General features: G+C 44.4%; 1 protein-coding gene across 2 annotated transcripts in view; it reads left to right on the forward strand.

Annotated features, from left to right (window-relative positions):
• Positions 1-12457, forward strand: part of LOC138525777 (nectin-1-like) — a 71854-nt gene that overhangs the window by 23325 nt on the left and 36072 nt on the right. For both annotated transcript variants that reach the window (XM_069635979.1, XM_069635980.1), the window contains exon 3: positions 10326-10628. In XM_069635979.1, the coding sequence (XP_069492080.1) occupies positions 10326-10628 (303 nt within the window). The remainder of the gene's footprint in view (positions 1-10325; positions 10629-12457) is intronic.

Here is a 12457-nt window from a genome sequence, read left to right on the forward strand (position 1 = left end):
AACACTTGTGTATAGGCGCGTTATAAATGCCATATCATATCATATCATACCCTATCTGCCTAACCTAGCACTTGCTACTTGCTGGCTGCACTACCACTGTTGATTTATTTATTTTACTTATTATTTATTATCATGTTCTCTCCTCTTTTCTGCACTTTCCACCTCTCCCCCTTCCATGCACCTTCCCCCTTTTCCCTTTCGCATTCCTTGCACGTTCTCAATGTCACTGGGCCTAGTAAGATCGTTGTTTTTCTTTCTCTCCTGTTCCCCTCCCCTTGCCTGGTCGCGCTCTGAAACACTTGTGTACGAGCGTGATATAAATAAAATATCATTTCATTTCATTACACCCAGACACATTAGAATTACATCAGCATGATCCTTGCAAAAATGCTTTCAAGCAATGAACAAGCACAGGACTGGCAGGCAGCAGTGGTGGAGACCTTATTAACATGCAGAAAAATGCTCAACACAGGTATCAGCAGTTCATAATTTACTTGCATGCAGGAAACGTACAGCACAGGTAACAGAAGAGCAAGTTCCACCCTCTCACACTGAGAAGATACAGCGTATAGTCATGAAAAGAGCAAGCTACTTCTACACAAAGAATGGACAGTGTCCCTAATTTGTGGTTTGAATGTGATGACAGAGCAAGGGAAACTGGCTTGTCGGCCGGGAGACGGGCTGAAAGGGGTACCTCACAAAAGAACCCCTCGCTTAGACCTGTTGAGGAAAAGTCAGCTAGCATCAATCCGCCTTGGATTATTTTGGGGCAGTTTATCAGTTTTTATTGGTTGTTTTCATTCCCTTCCAGTTGTATGATCAGCGTTGAGCCACCGGCTTACAGGAGGAAAGGGAAGTTGAAGTCCTTCAGTAGGCATTCCATGGGGTCGCACGCATAGTGCTTGGAAGATTACTTGTGTGACCCTGCAGGTCTGCTGCGTTCTGGACAGGCAGTAATTGCCTAGCTGCACCCGGGCAAAGCGGTCTAACAGTAAGCCATGTATCCATCTAAGAGTAGGTCCCTGGATTCTTATGCTCTGTTTTTAAGTCAGAACAGGAGGATTTTGGGATTGATCATATTGTGAGCCACTGAGAGGCCCTGGATCTTCTGTGCTGCCGGTTGCTTGTCATGCAGGTAACTGATGATTTCTTCCTTGGAATCTAGAGGGATTATGTCTGTATCCCTGTGGTGGACTGAAGCCGTATTACCCGTCATGGAACCTGCTTATTTTCCATAAACTCCAGGATTTGTTTAGTGACCAGTCATTTGGTTACCTTGGCAGTGAATGGTAAATTCACCATGGGAATGTGATATGCCACTTCTGTCTGTTGCTATTATCTTTTGTTAATAGAAGCATGATTGTGGCCATCGTAAGGATGCTCTGAAGGTACCACACTGAGCTGCTGTAGAGCTCAGTGAGGCAAGGGGCAAAGCTTGGGATGCCGTGTTTCATTAGATTAGCAGAGCAAGGGTACCCCACGGGGTTTTAGAGGCCTTCTTGTCGTGTTAACCTTCCTTATCTTTGGCAAAGCGAATAGAAATTTGGTTTTGGGGATGTTTTGTCTGATTGCTGTGGCCTTATTAATGAAATGGTGTGCACGTTTGCCAATGCTTCCTGTGAAGGGGTCGTGGTAGTCTCCTGGCCGAAGTTTGAAAGGTCATTGGAGACCTGGAAGACTTGCAATAACTGCAGGGTTCTTACATTGTCTTATGCAGTTGCTCCTTTTTACACCAGCTAGTGGTCTTGTCAGGGATTCTGGTGATGGACGCATGAGGGGTGGAGAGTAGGATCTCAGAGTTAGTCGAGAGGGGGAGACAATTTTCTAATGGGGCAGTTGTCAAACTATTGGTCCAAATCTTTCCTGGAGATTTTCCGTTTCGGTCTAATTTGGAATCGGCTCTTGTGTGATAGGGTTATCGCCGCCAGGCTGCGATGTTGCAGGCTTGAGAGTTGCTGAGGGTTAGCCACTGGTCAGTCAAGGAGCGGTGATAGGACTTTACAGCCGTGAAGGCACGCTTAGGGTGAATAGCACACCCACAGATCCCACATATATGCATGGGACCTGGGTTAGGCTGCCTAGAACCCAGGCTGGACATCCTCAGTAGAAGGTCTGCAGCCACTTTGTTCATTGGTCCATCTTCCCAAATATTGAGGTCCACTGAGGCTAGAAGTATGTCTGCAGAGTGTGCTTGTGTAAAGCTAATCCTTGAGGGTGGAGGCGTTATAGATTTGAAGCCTGCATTCTTTCACTGCCATCGAGGAAGTGGTGGTATTCAAGAGGCATTCAACATTTTAAACGTCTGTAGGAGGAAAGGAAGTGTAGGCACAGCTACCAATAATGTTGCATTGAATACCTTGCTGATAAATCCAAGCCAAGCCAAGCCCCCGACGTGGCTTGGATGCTCAGTTCAGGGCATAGATGTTGTAGTCCATTGGGGATGGTACTTTCAATATAGCGTGTAGCTTGAGGGTAACAATGACTGGGTAATTCGCAAAACGTCATCCTAAGCCTTTCATGAGGTTCTAAATACTCGCTGCATTTTTGTTTGAGGAACATACGCTTTATCAGTTTGAGGGGAGTGGTTGTAGCCTGCTGTATGTGTCCATTTGTTAATTTATTTCAGTTATTTTTGCTTTGTGTTGCGCTGCAAGCCGCACAAAAGCGGCGTTCTTTCGTTCGTATATCACAAATCTCTGCAGGGTGCAAGCAACTCTCAGCAGCAGGGGGGTGGGCCTGCTGAGCTGTCTTGCCTAATTGGGCCACTGTCACCATTTAGCACCGCGATGCCTGTAGGCTGTTTTTTTTTTACATTTATAAAGCAGGCATCGAGGCGCTGTTACAGGAATAGTTTGTTTTTCTTAGCTGCAATTGTGTTTTTGTTTTTTTTTTGTCTTAGTTACGTATTTATAACGCGCTTAAACACCCAGAGGTTGCTAAGCGCGGACCCGGGGATCGAACCTGTTGTTGCTTCGTGTCGTCTTGCTTCCAAGGATATAGGCGGATGTGACAGTGGCCCTAGAAGACATGCCCTTGCGACCGAGAGCCGCTCCATGCAGGCAACAGGCCAGATGGCCTGTAAACGACGGTTCTTTTCTTGAAAACTATCCCGCACCCCCTTTAGTATTAGCTGTGAGGTATGGCAATAGGTTTCTCAGTATAGTCCCTTTTTATTTTGACACAACACTATCACTGCCTTATTTTCATTTGATGGCCGACGCTTGCTCCCATCTTCGATTTAGGTTTAGTTGTGTTTTTCCACCCTGCAAAGATTGTTCAATAAACACCCTTGAACTGTGATCACTTGTGTCTGTATTTACTGTTGCCACCATGAGTTCCTCACAGTAGGTAAGAGAGACACGGAGAGGGGATTGGAGCGGGACATATTTTAGTTACCCATAGTTTCATATGAGTCTGTTTTATAATAGTGGACCCCATTTCATGCCTTACAGGGACAGCGTTGTGAGGAAATTGACCAGCCATACATCGCCTGTATGTCAACATGTATGGCCAAAAGTCAGTCAACATTCTCTTTTCTATACTGACAGATGCCTACTTAACGCACCAATATTATGCTAGTACCAGTACTTACTTCACAGTTTAATCCCCTAGGGGGTTTGGAATAACACGAAAGTGTGAATATAGACCCTTGGTTGCAGGGCCATTTTAAGGAATCTTGGTGCCCGGGGCACAGACTCCTTCAGGGACCCCCTCTGAACCAAAGAAATTAGGGGATACAAAATCCCTGGTCGCCGTCCCCACAACACGATTAAACCCCCAGGTTGATTTTTTGTACTGCAGCAATGAAAATATGCCTGGTGCTCCCTACCAGTCTTCCTTACCCAATTCAGACTAGCTGGAATCAGAATAATAAACAAGCAGCATTTGAAGGGAATCATTTTCAGTCCAGGACGAGGTTAGTTGTGTTCGAGCATAGGTACAGGAACATTTTTAGAAATAGCAGCCACTAGAAAGCTGTAGTTCAAATGCAGGGCACAGATAAGTAGCTGTGTGAAAAAAGCCCACATACCCCAGCATAGAGAGATGTCTCAGGTTTGCAGTCTCATTAAAAGTAAAAGTGCTGAACCATGTAGACAGATTGCGTAGATTTGGATATAAATTAGAAGCTATTGTTTAAGTTTTGCTATTATTCCACAAAGAACAAATGACTTTGTGGTGTGCAATACATCAATGGTCACGATTATTATATACAATTCAACACTAGCCAGTAAAACCATGAGTGAGACTTTTTTTGAAGAGCATACCCTTTGAACTAAATGGCTCTTATAGACCGAACTGCCGATCCCGATTATCGGCTAGGTGTAAATTGACGAAAATATCGGATTATGTTTTACCGACATGTTCCATAATTAACACCTATTCTGATGGTCTCAGATTTCACTGAGGGAGCACACGATGCACCAGTTCAGGAAGCTATGCGCCTGTTGCCAGCATTGGCTTGAAACCAACCTGGCAATCACCAGTTCTGTAAACAGGTTGTTTGCATGTGGATTCTGGTGTTACTGCTCCACATTGTGACAGTGTAAAAATGTCAGACACATACACTACCTCCTTTGGTGGGTTCCATATGTTAATATTGCAGCAAAAATGTCGCCATACAAGAATGCCGCCATTTTCTTCCGGCAGTATTACCCCATGGAAGCTGCGGGCACACCCCCCTGTAGCCCCCATCTTTTTTTAAAGGGAGCTGGGGACACCCCCACAATCTCCGCTCACATTAAAACCTAATATTAACCCCATCAATAACGTCACCTATGCTGTACCCCGATGACTATACATATGGTGACATTATTGGTGTGGATAATATTACGTGATACCCTTTGGTGGTGGTCCGTTTATTGCACACTCGCTATTGTGGAGGAGTGTTACCAGAGAAAAGAGGCAAGGTCACCTCCCCTTTCCAAGTCACAACCGACTGTACACATCTAACCAGGCATGTCCATTTGCACAGCGGTAAACTAACAGAGTTAGGGTCTGATTCACAGAAGTGTTTTATAATGGTATAATCCCATTGGAAAATGTTCTGTGAATCAGGCCCTAAGTGCTTCTCAACAAAAACAAAAAATCTCACAGGTACACCTGATCCTAATTGTGCTAGTTTAAGTAGATATTTTACACACAATTGAAAGTAACTCTGCAACATTCCTATAACGACTGGATTGCTTTTTGGGGTGTCGGAGGGATGGGTTGGTGAGGGTTGTTCCACAGTGCTACAGAAAACATAAAAATAAACGGAATGCAAAAAGGGGTGTTTTGGGCAGTGCTTTTGTTGCGAATGTTGTGCAATTATACGAAACTGCTGCCTAAAACTTGCAACCCACCCATTAATTAAAATAACAGGCGATATGCAGACAGTTTATGACACAGCAGTATCCTCCTCTGCGCCGACGCCCAGGACCCCTTGAGAATAAGGACAGTACCGGAGCACACTGCGCCTTGAACAGAATCGAGTCCTGAGAATTTCAAACAGTTTACAGACTGGAAATCTGGACAAGTAAGGCAAAACAAGATTAAATGAGTTGCCCAGGATCACGCATGTTGGTTAAGAGGTGAAGCTTGGATTTGAGCCGAATTTGCAATTTCTGTACTTGACCACATTGTTTCCCAGTTCTTATCATAGAGCAAGGTACAATTAATTGTGTTTCACTTTCATGAACTAGAATAATACCTTGTTGTATTAAGAACTGACTTGGAAATTATGCAATTCACATAATAACCCAATATGAAGTATTTTAGGCAAAAAGACAATGATTCTAGCTTCATTTCCACTATCACCAAGCCATGTACATTAGCACCACAATATTAATTGATGTGACCCTTAACGCCTTCAACTGGGATTTCCATTTGTATTTTAAAGCTTTACATACACCCGAAAGACAGAATTGAAGACTGTTATTTAGTATGTGCAAAAGTACCTTTCAAATTGTATGATAAAGCAGACTGTTTCTTGCCAAATGAGCAACTAGAAAATATGTTTGCCAGAGGACTGTGACATTTGGTTGGCTTGCTTCTGTCTAGAACCCCTTGCAATCAAATGACCTACATGAAAAGAATGATGAAGCGCTAGGCTAAACAACGCCACCCGTAAGTGAGAAGGCAAACCTTTTCACAGGAGACAGCACAGCACAATAGAGTGGCATAAGATGATTTGTCCAGGATCAGTGTATCTTGCGCTGGAAAAGCCGGGATATGAGCCTCAACACTTTGGTTCCAGTGTTTTGAATTTGACAACCTAATCACCTCACCCTACTAACACTTTATGCTCCTCATTGGGAAGTGGTTGCCAGTTCTAACAACCCTCATTTGGAGGAACAATGCTCTAGACCTGTACCAGATGGAGGCTATGTCACTTTTTATAAGCTGGCGCTAACTGGTGCAATTAGATTTCTGTGTTGCACATGTTAAGTGTTACTCTAACAAACGTATATATACATGTACGTTTATCAACCTCAGACATAGGAAAGGATGAGTCGGCCTTGCTGGAATTTAGTACTGTGATTTGGCATATGAACACACATCTCTGTAACCAGTACCTAACAAACTGATCTATCTTCTGAGCAATCATGGCACTCAAATATATGAATATGCGTTTCAACTTTCGGTATGGCACATGATCTATATATAACCCACAGAAGGGTGAGAAAACTACAGGAGTTGTGCTATAATGACTGGACAAACTGTGTACTACAGTGAACACAAAAAGCATTTTAGGATTAATTGACCAAATGTACTGGTCAACAACAGCCTGGCTGCACGTTTGGCGCTTCAGCAGCACACCATATATGGTTATGGGTTATTTTAGTTTTGTAAAACAAATGGGCACTGACTGATTTCAATCAGGCAGCCATGTGGGGGCCCCTTCCAGGGCGGGGGCCCGGGGAAACATGCCCTTTTGCCCTCCCATAAAAACGTCTCTGCTTGGCTGTCTTAGTGACATTCAACGCACACCACATGGGTGAGAGTCAGAATTTACTGAGCTTTCAGGTTAGTGCTCTCTCCATTCAAATCACGTCTGAGCGAATTTGCAAGTTGTAACACATGCCTTTATTAGTTGTCCTTTGCGGCGTAAATAGACTCATTTCTTAATTCCAGGAAGGCTTTGAGTTCCTATCACCTGAAAAAGAGAAACATTCTCGAAAAGGAAATCCCAAAAAGGACACACCTTATCACCTTGTTCCTAACCAACATTGGGATCACTCCTGAATTAACTCATGCCATCAACAAATGTTTATTCATACCCATTACATCTGTGTAATGGATCTATGAGTTTATTATTGTTTACTTAATCTCAGAGTGAGAGATATTACGTATTTCTGTATTAATTGTCTTTGGAAAACAAGTGTAGCACACAAACTACACTAGCAAAGATGACCAAGTTATTGTAAGTTGGTACATTTGTCATATCTTTTTGGACATAGGTCACTTTATTGACTTTGTGGTTTGAACATTTATTTTGAATTTCTGATTAATACATATTTCTTGAAATGTATCCATATTATATCTGCTTAATTTTTGTGTATTTATCTGTGGATTTCCAGAACTAATTGAATTGTCGAGGGGTGTTCTTCCCATAAGAGTGTTCTGCTATTTGCCTGATTGTCTTCAGGCGACAATTGTGTATCTTTTCTGCTCCCTAGTAGAGCCTTGTTGGCATGATGCCAACGGCACACAGGACCTATTCTAGTAATTTTGCCAATTACACGCCCACATACGTCACATCAAGTGTATGGGTTTGGCAAAGTGTACACATGATAAAACTTCTAAAAGGCGCCTGAAGCATAATGGACATAATGAATGTGCATCTCATGGGAAGGATTGTTGCATTGTGGGCAGGGGTCAAGTCCTAAAAATTAAAGTGGGGGGACTCATCAACAAACACAATGGGATGTGACGTCACCAGAAATGAGCATATCAAGGTGAAATATGCACATTTCATTAAATTGCCTTTGCATAACCACCCAAATTGCACAGGACGAATGGCATTTGCCTTTCATAAAATCAACACACACACAAATCCAAGAGAGGATATTTTCTTCTAATAGTGTTTTTGAAAACGTTAAGAGGTGTGCATGTTTTAAGCTCCAAGAACCAATGCATTTGTTTTCCCTGGGACTTGCAGCACCGAAATGGGACATTTCACCTTTAGTTGTTTTGTTTGTCATTACGTTACATAGTGCTGTGGTGAAGTGTCCTGCTTGCAAACCTGACAACTGCGTTTCGATCCCCGAGGTCGGCTTTAATTCGTAAATTCAAATAGGACATTCAATGTTTCTCATTTTACCTGGGGGTACCGAGTCCCCCCTGTGAAAAAAGTGGGCGAACTCCGTCCCCCGCGTATACCCCCGACTTGAGCCCTGATTGTGGGTACTGGATCCACGGACATTTTTCAGGCAGCTCCTGTTCACTGGTTGAGGGCCGAACTGCTGCTCAAATCCTCTCTCATTTCCTATGGGTCGGATGCGGTAGTAGAAGAAGGCGGGCAGTTCCCCTGCTGTGATATCGGATATGGAAGTCATACTTGCATACACTTGAATATGACTTTCATATTCCAATGGTATGACATCACAGAAGGGGAATAACACAGTTATACACTAATGACTTCCTGATTAAGCCCTATGTAACAATATGGTGGGTGGGGCCGAATAACAGAAACCAGGGTGCAGTTCGGGAGGGAAGGAAGATAACATATTACAGGCACATTGCTACACAGCACACCATTGTGTTACTTGCATACTCACATTACATGGCAACTATTCACAAGTTGAGGAGAATGGAGATCAAGTGATTTGCCCATAATTACACAATATTTCGGGCCCAGACCCAAAGACGGGATATGAGCTCAAGTCTGCATGTTTCAAGATAGGCAGGTTAGCTGTTAGGAGTGGTTCCCCTCTTTTGCGAAAGTTGGGTGGTTTGCATGACAACTGGGTTGTATGGCAATTTCGAGATGAACAGTAGATTACTTAAACGTTCTTGGGTGGTATGTTGTTTTGACACTTAGAGAACTACAGACATTGTGAAGAAGCAAAGGGTGTCCAAAACCTTGAAACGTTACATGGAGCTGTCCAGTGCTGAAATTACAGCACTGGACAGCTCCATGTAACGTTTCAATGTTACAACAAATAAAGCATTGAAATGCTACTTTTAACATATAAAAGTGCATTTCAATTGAAACCGGTCCATGACTATTGTCGGCGGATAGGTTTTGAAAGAAATGCACTTTGCATGTTAAATATAGCATGTCACAGCTTTTGTTTTCGAAACTTTGGTTTCGAAACCTTTGTTTCGAAACTATCACTATAAACCGCAGCAAAGCATAGAGCGCCACAATTATTAGGCTTGACATTTTGGGTCTGGCTATAAACACGTATAGCTCTCTGACGTTGCAAACCTTTACATATCATACATAACACCCAAAAAGAGTGATAGTACGTGCAGGGGGATCTAACATCCACTGCTGCATGTGCAAGGCAGGAAATGCACAGCAGAGTGACCACAAGCGCACAACCATGAGTGGGGGAAGCGCACAACCATGAGTGGGGGTTGATGCACAGTGAGTGACCATAAGTGCACAACCATGAGTGGGGGTTGATGCTCAGCAGAGTGACCACAAGTGCACAACCATGAGTGGGGGTTGATGCTCAGCAGAGGGACCACAAGTGCACAACCATGAGTGGGGTTTGATGCACAGCAGAGGGACCACAAGTGCAAAACCATGAGTGGGGGTTGATGCACAGCAGAGTGACCACAAGTGCACAACCATGAGTGGGGGTTGATGCACAGCAGAGTGACCACAAGTGCACAACCATGAGTGGGGGTTGATGCACAGCAGAGTGACCACAAGTGCACAACCATGAGTGGGGGTTGATGCTCAGCAGAGTGACCACAAGTGCACAACCATGAGTGGGGGTTGATGCACAGCAGAGGGACCACAAGTGCACAACCATGAGTGGGGGTTGATGCACAGCAGAGGGACCACAAATGCACAACCATGAGTGGGGGTTGATGCTCAGCAGAGGGACCACAAGTGCACAACCATGAGTGGGGGTTGATGCACAGCAGATGGACCACAAGTGCACAACCATGAGTGGGGGTTGATGCTCAGCAGAGTGACCACAAGTGCACAACCATGAGTGAGGGTTGATGCAGAGCAGAGTGACTATAACACATATGTTTGCCCCAATAATAATAATTTCATACACAAGTGGGTTCAATAGGTTAATAGGGGTAGGAAGAGGAGCCATCATTTGACATGTCCAGGATAAGGATGAGCTAGGCTAAATCGCTTATTTTTTTAATGACAGCTATATCTACTCCCAAACTGGAAACGCACCTGGTGTCCCATCCCGACAGCCCAGAGAAAGCGGAAGTCGTGAGCTGCTCGGCAACAGGCAAGCCCGCACCAGTGATCACGTGGAAGCTCTCCGAGAAGCTTCAGGGGAAGCCGCAACTATATTCACTTGTCAACCCTAACCTCACAATCACAGTCATCAGCAACTTCACCTACGTGCCTTCCAGATCTACCCAAGAGAAACCTGTGACATGCGTGCTTCAACATCCAGGGCTAAATGTTGAGATTCAACTTCCCGACATGATTGAGGAGAAAAGTAAGTACACGATGTGGAGTATACTTAGTGACTTGTTGGTTTCCATCATCCATGGCTATGTCTCATGTGTGGGTGTTGCAGAAGCATTTTGTGCAGACAATTGCATATATGTCTCTACTGCATTATGTCCAGGTGCGCCTTCCTTTCAGCAGCACTGGCGGGCAATTCATAAATGGTGCCAGTAAATTATCCCTTCAAACCTTCACAATTGACCCAAATGGATTACGCTCTAATCTCGGTAGCAAAATCTGCCTTATTTGTAGCAAGTTGAGGAGTTATTAGATTTGATTTACCACTTTTATGGTTTGGTTCTCAAACATCAATGAAGACACACCCATAGCACTGACTGAATCCCTGAGGCCATCATTCCATCATTAGTCCAAAGAGAACACAAACTAGACCGAGAAGGCTGTAGGGCACTAACTCTCAGGGCATCGGCACCACTTTAGCAAAGCATTCCACGGGTAAGGCTTCCCGTGGTGGCACTCCAGACACTTACCTCCCCCTGCTTTTCCTTTCGCCAGTGGCCTCCCCTTCACTCTCCTTACCGACATGAGCGAATCCCCCTGCCTATCTTTCTGCAGTGCTCCCCAGCTATTCTGGGTTAGTCCATTTGCTCTCTTAAGCAGGGTGTCTTCTGGCTGTAGAAGTCGTTACCACGGTACCTTGACAATGCTAAGATGATCCTCTCCTGTGTCTGCGGTGTCACGCATCCAACTCAATTTAATGCACTCTTATAATAAACATGTTTTATGCAATATCTCTAAGAAATATATTTGAACCTTTACTGTCTTTCCTGGACATGAAGACACCCCAACCCAGAGAAGAATCCCAATTAATCACGTGCATCCCAAACAAAGATTGACGCTGCTAAGGTCCTTGTCCCCAGCATCCATTACGAGACTTTATCAAGAATATATTTAAGTCGGTGGGATTCCCGAATTGTGAATAAACAAATATGCTGTGTTGAAAACCCGCGGCCATTATTTAAAAAAAAAAATAAGGTGGCCAATGGTATCTCCCCTCCACTCCAACTACCCCCATCATCATCAGGCAACTGTGAGCCACTCAAGCTCGTTCTCAGCAAATGTGTGTAATAATGGATGCGGTGGATCATTACACGCTAAACACCAGTTCCACACTGATGCTATCATGGAAGTTATTGGTAGTAAATGGCCCCATGGCATTGTGTCAAAGGAAACTGAGCAGCAGAGAAAGACTGGGCGCAAGACAGTGATCTTGGATGGGGTGACTATAAAGACCCCACTTACAACAGAAAAGCATTTAGGTGACTGCTGTGTCCGTCTGTATATTTGAGACAAGCAAAAACCCATGTAAATTAAGCTATCATCCCTGCCTAGTTTATGGCCCGTAAGCCTGAGCCTAGGTAAGCCCAAGAACACCCCTGATAAAGGGGACATTGCTATTTGCACCCCAGGGCTACGTCCAGCGTGCAAATAGTTTACATTTTTTTTATTGTGTGATCCCAATCTCCTGTCAAATAAAAGAAATACAAGATGGCCGGGACCAAGAGTAAATAGAAAAAGGGATAAGTCCCTTTTGTATTTCAATGGCTGAGTCTTGACAGGAAAGGAGCACTGCAGTCAGAGCCGTAACCCCCACGCCAGCAGGTAAGTGGAGGGAGCAGGAGCAGGGTGAGGGGGTTGGGTATGATGTGCGGGTGTGGCACAGGGGTTGGGAGCCCAGGCGGTGTGGCACCGAAAAAAAACATGGAGGAAACTGGGAAAGGGGCTCGGTTGGCTGGTGGAACATGGGCGGGACACTGACACTGGCAGTTCCTCGCCCGTGTTTCATCCATGTGATTGGGG

The sequence above is a fragment of the Ambystoma mexicanum genome, chromosome 7p, assembly GCF_040938575.1.
Source record: "Ambystoma mexicanum isolate Mex_15411 chromosome 7p, UKY_AmexF1_1, whole genome shotgun sequence".
Taxonomy (NCBI): domain Eukaryota; kingdom Metazoa; phylum Chordata; class Amphibia; order Caudata; family Ambystomatidae; genus Ambystoma; species Ambystoma mexicanum.